The sequence below is a fragment of the Quercus robur genome, chromosome 5 (assembly GCF_932294415.1).
Source record: "Quercus robur chromosome 5, dhQueRobu3.1, whole genome shotgun sequence".
Taxonomy (NCBI): domain Eukaryota; kingdom Viridiplantae; phylum Streptophyta; class Magnoliopsida; order Fagales; family Fagaceae; genus Quercus; species Quercus robur.
Genome location: NC_065538.1, coordinates 44,229,293 through 44,247,365, shown reverse-complemented (window position 1 = coordinate 44,247,365; position 18,073 = coordinate 44,229,293). Strand labels below are relative to the sequence as shown.

General features: G+C 39.4%; 1 protein-coding gene across 1 annotated transcript; it reads right to left on the bottom strand.

The window, feature by feature from the left end:
• Positions 1-1,469: 1,469 nt before the first annotated feature.
• Positions 1,470-2,336, bottom strand: LOC126728219 (uncharacterized). The gene has a single exon (XM_050434082.1). The coding sequence runs from the start codon at positions 2,334-2,336 to the stop codon at positions 1,470-1,472; it is 867 nt and encodes a 288-aa protein (XP_050290039.1).
• Between the last annotated feature and the right edge of the window lie 15,737 nt (positions 2,337-18,073).

Sequence of the window (18,073 nt, the reverse complement as noted above, 5' to 3'; positions counted from 1 at the left end):
CCACCCTCTGCCTGACGTGAACAGTGCCTAAGAGCTGTTATATCAGTTGAAGTCTAAAGAATGATGGAACTCCATCATCTTCCTCAAGACTGCACCTCTAACAAAAGAGGAGTTGAAACCAAATTATTCAAACTCCAACAAATTGATACTAAAAATGTTAAAAACATTCAAGACATGATTCATGTGCCAAGCCCATGAATCCTAAAGGGGAAAAATTGGGAGCATGTGGTTTGGAGGGCATAAAGGGATCTCCAGCGGAACCCCCTGAAGTAGACTAGAACTTGACACCTGGCTTGGGGGTGTTAAATCTTACTTCTCAAGGTCCGAATCTCAGTTGCAGCATTAGGATTCGCTCTTGATACACGCATCAATCATAATAATTAAGCTCAGCCCCAAATCCTGGCATTTAATACAAAACACTCTAAAATCCCATCATTACCCAAAGAAGCAAGTTAGCCCCTAAAATGGATTTTCCTACTTCTGATAAAAAATCCCAGGAAAGTCTGACCTTGATTCATCACCTCTGAGTAGTCATACTTTTTTAGATTCTTGTCAATTAACGCTTCCCTAAAACTCCATTATAAAAACACAAGCAAGTAACCAAAAAAGGGGACAACCAGTTAACCTCTCTGAAACTCTAGGTTTGTTTGCTATTTTGCTCGTGGTTCAGCTTTCCTTAAGCTCACCACTCATCATCTTTAACCTACACTCATCTAATCCCAGATATTCTTCTTACCCCTTTACATAATCACAGCTCAAAAATATCCTCCAACTAGACACAAACAGCCCGTTACTCACAAAAAGCTTTAACCTCAATATTAATCCCATCCCACTCACTCAAAACAGCCCACATTACCTCATTCATGCCTTATGCACACATACTCATCAAAATCTTAGTTTAATACCTGTTGCACTGAGCTGGGATCTTTCTCTCCCTTCATTCTATCCTATTTTTCCTTTTTTATTTGTAACTATGAAGCCTTTAATCATTGTTTATTATTATTATGATGAAGGCCATAATGTTTTGGATACTATGGAAGATTTCCCTTATGTTGACTTAATAATAATAAAGAAAACATATGATTTTTACCATGTAAACACACTTATTAGCCTGAAATTACCCTACTGCTAGAGATAATACCGTACCGCTAAAGGACTGATTTGAATTATGATGCTGTAAAAGGACTAATAATATAACAAACTAACAACAGTAATATGTTTATTGTACTTTATTGTTGTCTTCTTGTTAGGGTGCAGCTTTTATCTCTTGCTTAGGCGGACTTACACCACATCGATAGCCTTTGGACTTTATTTCAAAGGCCCATCATTGAGTTTCAGCTTGGCTACCCCATATTTTATTTGGGAACATCAAAATTTTCCCCTCAACACCTGGCTAATCGAGAATCTTGCAATTTCATCAACGGACTGCTCTCCATTTCTGTGGAGAACTTTTTGGTCGGTGGTGAGCTTTACAGTCGACGGGAAAATGGAATAAGCTCCTTATCGCCGTCATCCCCATCAGATTCTTGAGATTCTTCACCCTCGGCTTCTCTAGGTTTGGACTGATTGTGAAAGTTTTTCCCTCTATTGGCCTTAGAACCCACAGCACGAAGCCAAGGACCAAATTGATAGTTATCCTTCTCTGAAGAAATACACCCTTTCCTGGCATGTTGACACTCACGCTCTTGATGTCCCATAATTCCACACCTATAACAGTAAATAGGAAGCCTCTCATATTTGAAATACACCCACCCTTTTTCCATACCTTCAATGTGGATCATCTTACCCCTCATTAAAGGTTTTGTAATATCTATATCCACTCTAATACGAAGAAAAGGACCCCAAGCAAGGCCACTCTTAGGAGCATCAACCAGAATAGGAATTCCAATCTCATTGGCAATATAATTTCCAACAGTTGAGTACATACTTTTGATTGGGATATTGAAAACCCAAATCCAAAAGGAGAAGCGTTGAAAGGAAACTTTGTCTAGGCTAATATCACCATTGAACCGTTTCAATAGAACGAGCCTCTTATCAAAAGACCACGGACTCCTATCTAAAATGTCATTCATATGTTCCCCAGTGACAAAGATTGCCAAAAATAAATTGTTCCCCACTTCTTTGATAGTTACACGATGAGGACCTCTCCACAACTGTTGAAGGGTGGTCTTGAATGCCTCCTTATTAAAATCTTTGTTGGTTTGCAACCTGAACAAGAGGTTGAATTGAGCTTGTTCTTTAGATTGGGCAACATCCTGAGAGTTTATTGACAAAACACCTTTTTCATCTTCAGAAAGATTAAATTTCTTCCATAGTTCCTCCACAGCCGCATCCATGTTAAAGACAGTGAAGATTAAGACTGGGAAAAAAATAAAAGAGAAAGTGGAAAGGGAAAAGATAGATGGTTGAGAGTAACAAATCTTGAGAGTAAGTGTGTGTTTGGGTTGGACTTAAGTTGCGTTGCGTTGCGTTTCTTTTTTTTTTTTTTTTTTTTTTTTTTTCACGCGTTTTGTTTTGGAGTAATGCGGTTACTGTTCATTGAACAGTAACCGCAAATATTGACTTCCTCAGTGAACAGTGCATATATGCACTGTTCACGGACCCACAAATTACACTTTTTAGCAACTTTTTCATTAAAAATGGGTCCCACGGTACTATTCACACATTTAAAAATTATTTTGCTACAGTGTTTTCAGTTTTCAGTTTTCAGTTTCAGCAAAATAAGTTCTATCCAAACAGACCCTAAGTTATTAAATTAAATATGCAATTGAGTATACTTTCCTCTTTCCGTACCCGCAGTTTACGATTCGATGTTACACAAAATTTATAAAATGTCATATATGATATAACATCTACCTATGGGTGGTTTTATTACTAATTAGATAAATTGTTCAATAAAAAAAGTGCAAAAAAGAAAAAAAGAAAAAAGAAACTGGGAGGCTATGGTTACAACTTGCAACATAATTTTCTCTCCCTTTTTTTTATTTATTTTTAACTCTGAATACAACAGAAAGCACTTGCGTGTGAAATGAACATAAGTGAACATATCTGTACATCATATGTTAGCTCTAAAATTGGATTTTTTTTCCCCTGCTTTACCTAACTCTTTTTCGCATTCTATTTTTACAACTTTATTAGAGAAGAGCCTACGCTTGTACTTTCTCTGGTTAGTAATGAATTTAGTTCTTTGTTATTTGTTAAGGGTAGGGGTATCCAGGGCAGTTCAGGTCAGAAATTCATCAATCAAGATAAATCTTGAATTAATTTTTTTCTTCAAGGAAATCGAATTAGAGGATGATTCTATTGTAATAAAATATAAATACAAAAAATCCTACCCACACATTCATCGATATAAATTGACATTTATGAAACGTCTTCAATCATTTAATTTCTAAACTTGAAATTTGTGTTTATAACATGTCATTAATTTTTCATAGAATACCTTCCCATGTAATTCCTCGCATGCATCCAAAAAAAAAAAAAAAATGTAATTCCTCGCATGTGTATTTGCATATGCATACCCATCCCTTATGACAAAAGAGTTGGACATCTTTGGATGGCTCTTACTCCTCTCCTCTTTTTGTAGTCTTCTTCGCTGAACTTACCCTTATTTTCAATGAAATTATTCTATATCAACAATATAAAAATCAATCACTCAAATTGAAAAGATATTATATATGATAGCATGGGTGGATTGACTTGAGTAGTATCTGGGTCAATCTTGTTTCACTAGTTGTAATTATCTTATCTTCTTATTGGGTCCCGTTTTAAATTTTCTCACAATGTATTATTTCGGAGACATTTGTATGGTGGTCTTAATGGACATGAAGAACATGTAAATTCGAAAGCCCTGAGTTCTATTCATCACATTAATAATTCATGAAATTTCCAAAATACCAGTCAATAGAGAGTGGATTAGTCTAACAAAATGCTGGAACACCATTTTCATAAATTATATATATATAAAAAAATAAAAATAAAAAGCTCAGAGTAGCATGTCTTAGTTTAACTTGTCCATCGCACTAACTTTTACCCTTTCCCGTATTGTAACTAGAATATCAATGTCACCTGTTATTTTTTGGGTGGTTAACAAGGTGATATTATAAAGACTAAACAAGGTTGAAATCGAATTTGAAAAATCAACATCTAATAAAGGCCTAAGTTGCATGCATCTAAGCTTTGCTAAAAAATCAAATGCTTGATTTCTTTCGCGAAAGGAATGAATTAGTGCTAGCTAGATGGGATATTGAGCTAATGAGGGACTTTCAGTGTCTAACAATACCAATATAATAGTTGTTGACAGCAAATATATATATATATATATATATATATATATATATATATATATATGTATGTATATATTTTAAATTATCGCCAATAAAGTATTTGAGGGGGCCAAAATTGAGACTTGACATTGGGCTTAGAACATGACCGAAAGGCTTTTGGTGTCATGTTATATAGATTCATCATTTGCTCAAAATCTGGATCGCATCTTAGCAAGAGTTACAAACAAAGCCCAAAGGTATTCCCCATAGCAACCGATCAATACAAAAAGTGGGCCCACTATAGCAACCATGTTAAAAGGAAAATGGTAATGTCCAGTAGTCAGTTATTAAGGGTCTGTTTGGTATGAGATTTTTAATAATGTTGTTTAAGTGCTGTGGAAATATATGTGGAGGAAAAAGTGTTGTGGAAATACATGTTATATTGTTCAAACAACATTACCAAACAGACACTAAGTAGACTGAGGAAGGTGTTTAGGTATATCAGAAAATTCTTGGTTCCATCGTTAGAAGGACCTTGTGAGCTTTTTTCTACTAGAATACTAACATGGGGAGAAATTCCATATTGACAAATACATATTATAGCCTTCATTTTCAAAATAATAAACAAAAACTAGAAACTTTATATTTATAAGAAAAAAAGGGAATATTTGGTGTGGAATGAAAGGGAAAGAGAGAGTCCAGCTTAGCACAGCCAAAACTTATTCAAGGTTTCCATAGATCATGTCATACCCATAATGGAGTACATATAAATGTGTACTAGATGGTGGAAGCTACTTTTATGGGGACAAATGTGTGGATGTGTAAGTGTGAATATGGAAGAAGGATATGGATGGTACTTAGCTATTTTCGGCCATGGTGAGGATGGGCTATTTATGCTTATGGGTATTTAAGAGATTACAAGGCTTACTAACTTTTCCCTAAAGTTTTCTTTTTTGGATTTATGGGCATGGTGCATTACTCAATTTTTACACATTTTAGGACTTATTTGTTAGTGTTGTTTAAACAATAATTTTAATTGTTTAAATATATTTTTACGACACTTTCTCATAAACGCATGCTGATTATGGTTTCTTTTAACTTGTGACTGAAACTTGAAAGAAGAGGAAGAGCATTTGATGCTTTTCAGCTTTTTGGTGCCAATCCATTTTGTTGGGACTACACGTCAGGTGCTGCTAGTGACAGAGGTGCTGATGGGATGTCAACTTGACAGGTGATCAGCTCTCAAATTAGTTAGAGAACCTAGTTGCTTTTATGGTGTTGCCCAACTGTCATTCTGTTAGGGGTGAACTAAAAGAAGAGATTGCCCAGCTAGCTTAGTTGCACACGTGGGCCTCTTTTGCTAATGTTTATTGCTGGATTTTGTCATGTGGGCTGAGCTTTCCAGGTGGGTCTTGTCTTGGTGGTCCTCACTTGGGCTTGCTTTTTTGTCCCTATTCTTTATGCTCAATAAAATAAATAATATTGTCATAGGTTTGTATTTTACATGGGCTTTGTGAATATATATATATATATATATACACATTAGGCTTTCAACAATATTTATCGTAGGTTTTTTTGAGTAATAATTCCCATGGGTTTAAACAATAATTCGTGTAATATTTTATAAATGATATTTGCCATTGGTTTAATAATTTCCATAGTATTTCATAAATAATATTTGCCATAGGTTTTTAAAATAATAATTTCCATGGGCTTAAATAATACTATTTGCCAAGATTTATTAATCTTAGCTCCTATGGAAGATATTTGAGATAATTTGCCAAGTAGTAGTTGTCTAGGGTTTTAAGATTTTGGGCTTTTTAAAAATAGGCTATATTCTGGCCAATTTTGGTAATGTGGTGGGAAATAATTGTAGAGGCCCAAATTTTTTTTTTAATTTTTTTTTTAATGAAGGATATTTGGGGAGTGGGTAAATAATACCGAATGGGGATATAATAAAATTTATTTGTATTGATTTTTGTTGGTAAATGAAAAGGTGTAGGACTTTCAATTTTTATGGAGAGTTAGTGTCTTACCTCTAACTCCAATCTTTAAATTTTAGAAACTACTACATTACACTAATGAATATAATTATATTGGGTTATATTATCCATTAATCTTGAGTAATTTATCTCTCTCTCTCTCTCTCTCTCTCTCTCTCTCTCTCTCTCTCTATATATATATATATATATATATATATATATAGACCTATATGAACCATTCTGCTGTGTATAAAAATATCTATGTATGTAAAAAGTGATTTACAATAATGCATATTTGAGAACGGTTGGGCTAAGAAAGGTATTTTTGTTTGGTGGAGCTTTGGACTAAGCTATTAGTGCGGAATTAGCATAAGCCACACAACGATCCAGTTGGGCTATTGTATTTAGGAGGAGGCAAGTGAAATAAAAGTTTTGCAGAATTGTTTTGTGAAATTACCAACTATAGTGGGCTTGAATCTCTTTAAAGTGGGTGAGAGCCGCGCCTTAGTCTAATTGGTTTTGTTCTATTTTTCTTTATAATGCATCTCTACTTTTTTTTTTTTTTCTAATTTTTTAAATTTGTGTAATTTTTATTATATTTTAGTGTATTATCACTAACAATTTTATGGAGATTCAAGCTATGAAGCCTTGGATATCAATAGCGGAAATCTCAACAAGTTCTCAGATAAAAAGCAATCTGAGCGGCAAGAATATTTGAGTTTGCAGTAAGATATCTCTTATTTTATATATATAGTTTTGGTTCATTATTATATGTCAATTTGTGTGCATGAAATATAGTAGCAAATGAAATTCAAAGTTAAGAGTTTATGTGTCATATAGGATAAACTTATTTGGGTGTAAAATTACTAGTGAAAAGTGAAAACTCATATGCATAAATTCGACCTCTAATACCATGAGACGGACATCTTGAGAACGTATATCGTTAGATATACATTTTTTCATAGAGATATAATGACTAATGATATAATATGTTAGAAGTTTTTAAAGACATTTGATAAAAACTTATTTGATTGATATGAATTAAAGCAAAATATTGAAAGGGATTTGTGCAACTAACATATTTATAGGATTGAAAAATTGAGGTGGTATATAGTTAGATATCTACATGAGACTTGAAAATACAATGAATTTTTATTTTTGAATTTCCTGTTTTTTTTTTTGTTAAGGAAAACATGGTAAAAGATATGTTCTTTGAGATGTTAGTACATTATTAGCCACTTTATATGTGTGTAGATTAAAAAAAAAAATGTCACGTGCATTTTGAAAGAGAAAAAAAAATGGTAATGTAATGTGACACGTGATTGGAAAATATTGTTGGAGTTCACGGAAAATTTTAATAGTGAATCACAAAATGGAGAAATCTCATGAATACAGATTTTCTTGCCAAAAAGAAATTTTATCAAACCCCCCAAAATCTCAAGAGGTTTGAGATTGAGAAATGTTCTTGTGCCTCGTGCAAATATGTGATTGAGAAATGCTCTTGTGCCTTATACAAAATTTAATTTAATTTTTTAGGACCTTTGGGTGAATATATTAAAAAACATTCTCATGGAAATTGTTTTTTATATAAACCCCGACAAAAAAAAAGAGTGCTTCTATTTTTATGAAATTTATTTATTTGGAGAAAAGTTCAAGTGCTTTTTAATTTGAGGTTGAAAAATGAAAATTTTATACAACATGTTTTCATTTAATTTTTTTTTTAATTGTGGGATATTGAAAATTGAAAAATAAGATTAAAAAATATATATTTGATTTGAGAACCAATTTTTGGGATTAGCAATTGAAATTGAGCTATTGGCATTAGCTTTCAGGGTTTTAAGCAAATTGGGCTTTGAGATTTGGATTTGGAAAGGGTGTGGTTTCAATCGATGCTTCCCAATTGTGTTTGGAATTGTTGCCAAATTTCCACAATGAAAATTCAGCAACATTTTAACCTTATTTTCGTGGTAGAAATCTGGCAGCGCTTCGCCTTAGGTGCGTCATAGCACACAAAACACTATTCTCACCAAGCTTTTGCCGTGAGAATATGGCAATGGGGATGCCCCATTTTCACAGCGAAAATTTGACAGTTTTGCGTTTGGTGCGTTATGGTGCACTGACAAGGTTTCATGCATGTGTATACGACATGTGCCAACATGGTCATGCCAGAACGTGTCGGAGCTCCTTAAAGCATTTAAGCACGTTGATATGTGTTGCATACATAGGGAAACCAGTGTTACTTGGTGACATGGATCGAGACGGTCACACTGCGGTGACTATGCACACAGTTTGACATGAATATGCACCTACAGCAAATACCTTGAGCACATACTCATGTCACAAGATCCAGAGTACTCATGGCTAGAAAGGGTCGATCATGTAGCCATGAGAGTCTATCATACAAAGTGCATGATCACCCACTCACACGTAGGCATACACACACATACATACATCATGCACAATGCTATCACACAGAGCGGGGAAGTAAAACAGATATTGCCAACGTTCCAAGGGTATGGCCTAGCAAGGTACATGAAATGTAAAACAGACATTGCCATACCCAGGGAACGTGGCCCAATTAAAGAGCAAGAAAAGATAAAGGGTATAAGGAGAGAGCAAACCCCAATACATGCTCTAGAGAAGAGACTAAGAGAGAGAGAGGGAAAGAGAAAACCACTCAAGAGGGGCTAGGCCCCCTAATCTACTGAACATTGCCCTTTTTGGGCTTGTGTCTTCTTGCTTACATATTTGCCCTTTTTGTTTGTGCCTAGGAGGTCACACCCTTGCTCCAAGTGTCTATGCTCCATGTGTGTACATGCAATGATAAAACAAACAAGCCAACAAACAAGCAAAGAAACAAATAGAAGGAAAGCATGCTAAAAGACAAGCTAGCAAAAGATGCCAAACGGAGGCAAACAAGCATATTATCAAACAAAAGAGGGTGTCCTAGGAGGACAAATGTAGGTTTGGATTGGGTGTCTATAGTTTCATTGGATTGGAGTATGGACGACACACAAACTCATGCATGAACATGTAGGTAAGCATGCAAAGATGCAATGAAGTAGAGAAAGCCAAACATGTGGCACAAAGCAAGCAAGGCAAGCATATCAACATCGCATGGAGCAGAGAAAGGTGTGTCTCAAGCACACCAACACCACGGAGGTGTATCTCACAAGTGATCACATCCAATAAGCCACAAGAGGGGTGGATGCAACCACGCAAGCAAGTGGGCCCAAAGACCGACATGCACAAACCCACGGAGGGCAAAAATCATGTCAAAGCCTAGATCTAGATAGGCAACATGGAGATAAAGCATAGAAGCAAACAAGCAAACATAGACAGGCATAAAGGAAATGATTTAAACCATTTGATATAGGCCAAGGGTTATGGATGTAGGCCTAGACCACAAGATCTAGATCTATACCCTACCAAACGGGCCAAAACACAGGAAAGAGGTACATCAAGAGACAAAAAAGGCTATAAGAGCACACAGCATAGCAACCAAACATGTAGATCTAGACATATGAACATGGCATGAAGTGCACAAAGATATAGATCTAAACACAAACATGGCAAAGAGCACATAAACAAATAGATCTAAGCATAAACATGGCAAGGAGCACATAGACATGTAGATCTAAGCATAAACATAGAATTTAGGCAATCCTAGCCCAAGAAGGCTAGGCCAATATCATCAAAGCATTAAAACATGGCAAAAAGCAAGGAGACAAGCTAGGAAAGCTATAGAACATGCTAGGAGGCAAAATAAAGCAATGGATATGCTAGGAAAAGCAATAAAACATATTATAAAGTAAGATAAAGCAAAGGGTGATCGTAGCTAAAAAGTTACATCTACACCCTTTAAACCCTAAATCCAAGGTCCTAAAACCAAGGAGAGGAAAAAGAGTGCAAGAACACTAACTCTTGATTGTTGAGAGAAGAGAGGAATCAAAGGTTTTTTTTGATGTGTTTGGGAGAGAATTTAGGGAGGAAAATAGAGAGAATCCGCTTAGAAAATGCTCCAAAATTTCCCCAATTCCATATATATATATATATATATATAAATCTAAGGGGGTTTGGGGGTATTTATAATGAAAAAGTGACCCTTCAGTGGTTGCCGACTTGAAATGGCCTGATGAAGGCCTTCCCTGGCTTGAATTGGGTTCATCTTGGTGTCCCTGGAAAGTTCTAGATGTTTAATTTCTATAAAACTAAAAAACTTGGAAATCCAATGGTCGGATCGAAAGTTATGGTCTCGGGAAGCAAGCTAATGCGCTTTGCATGGTTTTCAAGATATCTCAACCATTTTAACTCCAATTTCGACCCATAAATAGTCCTTGGAAAAGGAATTCAACAATCTTTGCAATGATGATGGTCTCAACTCGTTTGACGATTAGATCAAAATTAGAGTTTCTAGGGCCCTCAAGAGTCAACACTGGGTCAAACTTGGTCAAAGTGGATTAACAAATAGCTTGGGTTTGATGTGAAAGCATGAGAAATGTTGTTTTGGAATGGTTTTGACTAATTTTGACCTTTGGTATAAGCTTGGGATTGAGTATAAGAATAACACCTTGTGTTTTTGGTGAAGAGGGAAGAATCAAGAAGCTTTGATGTGTGTTTTTTGGATCTTGACACCCTTAGATAGATCTTGAATTATTGTTTCTGAAAAGGTATGGATCTTGAAAATCCAATGGTTGGATTAAAAGTGATGGTTCTTGGAAATTTGTGGTGCATCGATCAGTGCGTCATCCCAGTTTTCATGATATCTCTACCGTTCTAACTCCGATTTTGACCCATGAATAGTTGTTGGAATGAGAGTTTGATAATCTTCGCAATGGAATTGGTTTTAACCTGTTCTGACAGTCGGATCAGAATTAGGGTTTTTGGGCCCATCTCGGATCGACCTCAGGTCAAACTTAATCAAACTTGACCAAAGTTGTTAAAAATCTCTGAGAAGCTCGGGTTTGGTGCAAAACTGTGAAAAATGTTATTTTGTGAACGTTTGGACCTCGTTTGACCATCAGTCAAACCTAGGGTTGACTAGGGGCATTTTGGTCATTTTAGTTGAAAAAGGCACTTCAAGTGCTCTAGTGCCTGAATGGGTTGCGCCACGTTGTTTTAGATGTTCTCATGGCCTCGTAGAGAGAAAATGATATTTTTGGATATTTTTTGGGGTCCAGCACGCAAATCAAGGACAAACAAAATACGATATCAATAGCTGCCTCTTCTTTATCTGATATCTCGAGTGCAATGAGAGGTGTCAGATAAAGAATGTGATTTCAAATTTTGTTACCCCCAAACTTGAGTGCGGAGACTGTTCATGGACCGAGACCGGACTTTACCTACTCGGCCCGATTTGCTGCAGCTTGGACTATTTTCCGAATGCGCCTTTGAGCTCTAAGAGAGGAGAAAGGAGAGGATTTTTTTTTTGAGGGTTTTTCTGGGTCAGCGTTAACCTGGTCAACGTTGCCCAACAGCCCTAGAAGGGCCGCCGGGCATCCTATGGCCTATAAAAGGCCTTTTGGCCCCCCTTTTGGCTCATTTCACCTTTTCTCTCCACTCGTCACTCTTTACGAAAATTCCTTGAGGTCCTTAGAGCCTAGTGGGTCTGTCTTTGCAACCTCAATTTGACATTTTAGTCTGTTGCTTTAGCTTTTTTTGCATTTGAGGTCAATGTTTGTTTTTCCTTCTTCTCTTATTTTTTTCTACAAGTGTATACTTTTTGCCATTATTTATGCCATGCTATCTTAGGAAAATGCACATATATATTTTTGTTTTGGATATATGAGTGCGGGAATTTAAATGCTGAAAATAAAATGCGGGATATGGGTAAGAGGACGTACCTGATAGTTGAGAATAGTGGATTAGTGATTCGAAAATTCTTGAAAGAGCGTGAGCTCGAGGACGCATGTCGTCAGTGCACCCATTGTAGATTAGGGATTTTTGGAAAACTTATAAATGAATGTGAGCTCAAGGGACGTTTGTCGTCGGTGCACCCACTATAGATTAAGGATTTTGGAAAACTCCTGAATGAATGTGAGCCCGAGGGATGCTTGCCGTCAGTGCATCCACTATAGATTATGGATTTTTGGAAAACTTCTGAGTGCAGGTGAGCCCGAGGGATGCTTGTTGTCGGTGCACCCACTATAGATTAGGGATTTTTGGAAAACTTCTAAATGAATGTGAGCCTGAGGGATGCTTGTCATCGGTGCACCCAGTGTAGTTTAGGGATTTTTGGAAAACTTTTGAGTGAAGGTGAGCCTGAGGGACGCCCATCGTCAGTGCACCCACCGTAGATTAAGGATTTTTGGAAAACTTTTGAATGAATGTGAGCTCGAGGGATGCTCGTTGTCGGTGCACCCACTGTAGGATGTGAGTCCTGGGATGTATATCGCTGGTGCGACAACCATAGAGTACGAGTCTAGAGATGTATATCGCTGGTGGGCTCATTGTAGGATGGAAGTCCAGGAATGTATATTACTGGTGCACCCACTATAGAATGCGAGTCCAGGAATGTATATTGCTGGTGTGCCCACTGTAGGATGTGAGTCCAGGGATATATATTGCGGGTGTACCTACTATAGAATGCGAGTCTAAAGATGTATATCGCTGGTGCGTCCATTGTAGGATATGAGTCCAGGGATGTATATCGCTGGTGCACCCACTGTAGAATGCGAGTCCAGAGATGTATTTCGCTAGTGTGCCCGTTGTACGATATAAGTCCAAGAATGTATATTGCTAGTGCGCCCACTATAAAATGCGAGTCTAGAGATGTATATCGCTAGTGCGCCTGCTGTAGGATGTGAATCCAGGAACGTATATTGCTGGTGCGCGCACCGTAGAATGTGAGTCTAGAGATGTATATCGCTAGTGCGCCCGTTGTAGGATGTGAATCCAGGAACGTATATTGCTAGTGCGCCCACCGTAGAATGTGAGTCTAGAGATGTATATCGCTGGTGTGCCCGTTGTACAATGTGAGTCCAGGAATGTATATTGCGAGTGCGCCCACTATAGAATGCGAGTCCAAAGATGTATATCGCTGGTGCACCTATTGTAGGATGTGAGTCCAGGAATGTATATTGCTAGTGCGCCTACTGTAGAATGTGAGTCCAGAGATGTATATTGCTGGTGCGCCCACTGTAGGGTGTGAGTCCAAGTGTGCCTAGTATAGAATGCAAGCGAGAATCTACTTCTTGTGAGATCATGTGCTTGACATATACCTGCATAACATATTTAGGAAAAGGTGTTAGTTCATCTGCATTGCCATTTAACTCATAGGCTTACCACTTATGTCTGAATTTCTTAATGTTTCGTAGATTATGTCTCAAAGAGCTATCTCTAGGGGAGATTGGGGTAAGGCCTTCATGTATACGACATCCTAGGGGGAGATTTTTTTGATGACAAGACCGCTTCGGCTACCGAGCAGGTGGCTCGAGTTCTGCAGAGCTATTTCGATCGCAGGGAGAAGGATATTGGTCCTGTCGACGACATATCTTTCGAGACGCGGTCCAAGAGATAGCGGTCAGTTGAGATGGCCAGTGTCTCATTTGAGTCCCATACCGTTTCTAGCGGGGCTACTTCACAGCGTAGGCCGATTAAAAGGAGGGGGGGCCTTCAGAGGAGTGGTATGAGCTGAGGACATCCTCATAAACGTAGATGACAACCTTGCTGGGCCTGAGGTTCTATTGGAGTTTGGCGCGAAGGCACAATTTTAGGCTGAGGTTTCCACCACATCAGGCCGAGGCTGACACTCACACTCGGACCGTAGATAGAGCTGTTCAGGACACTCACCTTCAACAGGGGTTGAAGGATCACTCTTTCGCACCAGCGCAGAGGGGAGAGGTATGTTGCATTTTCTTCTTGATCCTTCAGATTCTGATTATATGCATGTACTAATAAATAGCTTTTGATTTCAAATGTAGGGGGGCGACAAGCTCCGTGGTCAGGGCGCCTGGTCTATCTTCCTTTGGCTGTTGTTCGCTCCTAGGACCTAATTGCAGTATGCTGCATTTTTGAGAGAGCAGGGATTTTAGGACTTCTTGTAGATTCCCCCGTTCACCATGTGGCACGGGATTGCGGAGGCTTAGAAGCGGGGGTTTCATGCCAAGACAGGCACCTTTCACTTGAGTTGTGGGGAGTATGCGATCCTCCTTCTTGACTAGACAACCATCCTGGGTATTAGATTTGGTGGCCACCAGATTCCGACCAAGGAACTGAGTTTTGACATGGCTTGCAAGTTCTTAGGCATCCCTCTTCCATTGATTGTAGAGACGAGGGGATATTTCGGGCTTACTGCATCGCCATAGATCCATATTGAGTGGCTGCAAAGTAGTATTCCTTGGGATGTGGCCCCCACCGACGCTCATCTTCGTTGGTTCTTCCTGTGGTTCCTTGGTAGTTGCTTCTTGGGCAACAACCGGTTAGTGTCAGCTACTGTGGGCCATGGGAGTAGTCTTCAACATCAAGACATACGACTGGGGGTCAGTGACCTATGGCTTCTTCATCTCTTTCTTAAGGCGAGCCTCCTAGTGAGACTTTAGGAGTTTGGAGGGATGTTGGAAGATATTGACATGGTGGGCGTATGAGTACATCCCACAGCCTTACAACCACATTATACAGGCTTGTCTGAGACAGGATACCCTTGAGCATATGCATGGGCTTATTGTAGGATCATGAAGGTTGTTGTAGTGCAGCCGGTCACTATTTTTGCAGCTTTAGATTGCATCACCCAGGATGAGATCATAGTTCGCCCTTATGACGGGAGGCTACTGGAGAGGCTAGAGCTCACCATTACTATGGGCCAGTCGAGGGTCCGATGTTGGTTTCGGGTCTTGACGAGCTGGGAGTTCTTTCTGATGGGGAGGACCTTCTATTAGGTTATGCCAGTACATGGAGTGCCTAGAGATCCGCCTCCTCACGGCTTGTCATTCGAGGCCACGGTCATGGGCGACCCAGTTTATACGATGGGTGCCTTTGATGCTTATGTGGATACGAGCAGAGACTACTTCACTTGGTTTGTAGAGTCCTTTGTTGGGCTTATCATTGGAGATGTCCCCGTGAGCGGAGGTAGAGTGCTGGGAGGCATTATTCGTGCTTAGGTGGCGACCGAGGCAGAGTGAAGAACGCCTGTAGAGACTGTCGAGGCCAGAGTGACAGAGCTTGAGGCCCTATCTACTACTAGAGAGGCACATATGCAAAAGGTGACTACTCAAGCGTTAGCTCGAGAAAGGGAGATCTGGCAGGGAGATAGGGAGATGCGAGCTGCCACGATGGATAGAGAATGGAGTCAGTTACAAACCAGTTTATTGGCAGTGATGATTCTCCATAGGATTAGCCATTTGTTGTAGCATGATGTAGCCCCTGCATGGGCATATGCTTTCCATGTATTCTGTAGACATTGCCCCATGATGGGCCAGTTATGTATGTGTATTATGCATCGCCTCTCGATAGGCTTGGACATGTATGTATTGTATTGCCCCACAGTGAGCTTTGATGTATGATATTATCTCTTTGTTTCATGACGTATGTATGGAACAATGCCTTCGATTAGGACTTATATGTATAATTCCAGGGACATGCCTTTAAAAGGGCAGTTGATGTATGTGTAAAACAATGCCTTTGATAGGACTTATATGCGTAGCTCTAGGGAAGCGCCTTTAAGAGGGCAACTGATGTATATGAAAACAGTGCTTCTGATTTGGACTTATATGTATAGCTCTGTAAACTGCCTTTGAAAGGGCTACCGATGTGTAGAAAAGACAATGCCTTTGATTAGGACTTATATGCATAACTCCAGGGAGGCGCCTTTAAGAAGGCAGCTGGTGTGTATGAAAAAAATGTCTTTGATTAGGACTTATATGCATAACCATGTACAATCTTGGAAAATGCCTCTAAGAGGACTGTTAAGACGTGTGCACGCATTACTGCATTTTCGTTATGGATGGTGGTCTTGAACCGGCTTGTGTCACACCCACTTGTTTTGCACCGTAGTTTCACGGGTTTGTGAATGGCTTTTGAACAAAAATCGTCTCATTGGGGGAAATAGAAAGGAGAGATCGCGTGAAATAAACTGCCCTAATTTAGGGTTTCATACGATTCTCGATATGAGAGACACATCCTTAATGGGGCGAACCCATCCTTATATATTGGATAAAGGGGGAGAGAACCGCACAAAATAAACTACCCTAGTTTAGGGTTTTGTGGGGTTTCGAGCTTGTAGACCGGCTGAAAGTGGCCTTGGCTTCATAGCCCATACCATAAAGTTGACACCAAATACGGATACTTCGAACGAGGCATCTTTAGACATGTCATGAAGCGGTGTGCATTGGTTGCTCCGATTATTACCCGAGCGAGCCAAAAGTCTGATAACGAGCATTTCGAGGTACCACCATAAGAAACAACTTCCACTGTACTCCGAATAAGCTAGAAAAGCCGTCGGATGGCTGAGTTTGGGCTCTAGCATTTTTTTGTTGTAGATTCTGATTACCAGGGCTGAATTGACCCTTGAACCGGGTGAACCGGGCTTTGAAAATGAGGTTCAAGACATCTGAAAGCGCTAAATGAGACGCACAAATATAAACTGCTCTAGTGTAGGATTTTTGTGGCCTTGGATGCATGAGCGAGAGTTTCCAATAGTCCGGTTCACTATTGGGTAGACTATGCATTATGGTGGGCACTAAAACAAGGGAATCTTCACTCAAAAGTGGTCAAAAACATGCCAAATATGGTGGTTTGTGCCTGGGGGGCTGAAAAGCCCTTGCACATTCCTCGAGGTCTGTCAACCCTTCAAGGGCCGCTGCCTTGAGATGTGTGTATAAAAAGTTGGGTTCAGCCCAGCCCCAACTTATTTGGTCCTACGATTTTTCTGGGCTTGCTTCTACCTCTTTCTTCACTCAAAATACTTAGAAAACACCGTTCTTCATCGTTTTTTGCGCGGATCTTCATTAGATTGTCAGATTCCGTAGGACTTGCTCATGGATGTTCTTAGTGCTCATTCATATAACACCTTGGTTGAGCTTGAGAGGGAGGAATACCATGAGAAGAAGCTCAAGAGGTGGTGGGGCACTTTTTCTTGTGGTGACTAGGCACTCCTCCGATGGCTTCTTCGAGACGCCATTGCTTTGCTCCACACTACACCAGATTGGCACTTGCTAGAAGTCATCACTTTTTGTTGGGACCTTGCTCTAAGGTGTGTCACCATTGGAGAAGTCAACTTGGTGCCTACTTTGGAGGAGTATGATCGTTTCCTCTCTCTTTTTCTACTCCTTTGAGCATTGTTTTCGTTCCACTAGTGCGGACACACTACCGTAAGCGACTTGCTAATCTGATGGGCTTCAAGAGGCTTGTTGTGGAGGCGCTGACTTGGCACGATAGTGGGGTAGGAGGGAGCATGTCCTTCAAATTCCTACATGATCGGTTCCATTTATCAAAGTGCCCGATTGGTTACTGAGACGAGTGTATACTTCCTCTTATGTTCTGGGAGGCACACAAATCGAGTATGTACTTCCTCCTCTGTTCTAGGGACGACTAGAAGTGGTTCTCTACTGAGTATAGAGTGTGGCAAGACATGAGGGATCTCGTCTTTGTACTTGACTTGTCGTTGCCAGTTTCGACTGATATGCCACTCCTGGCTGACATTTTGAGAGATTATACCCTGGAGTTTGAGATCAGGGTCGAGAGGGCCTTTGAAGACTTTAGGGAGTGCTTGAGGGAGGCTGTCAGGGACAAAGATTAATACAGGGAGATAGTTGATACACTCATGGAGGATATCAAAGAGATGAGCAGCGTGTAGGAGAGTGAGCTCGCTGCTCTCAAGGCAGAGCTCCA

Coding starts and splice junctions, on each gene's coding strand:
- LOC126728219 (XM_050434082.1), bottom strand. CDS start 2,336: ATGGATGCGGCTGTGGAGGAACTATGGAAGAAATTTAATCTTTCTGAA.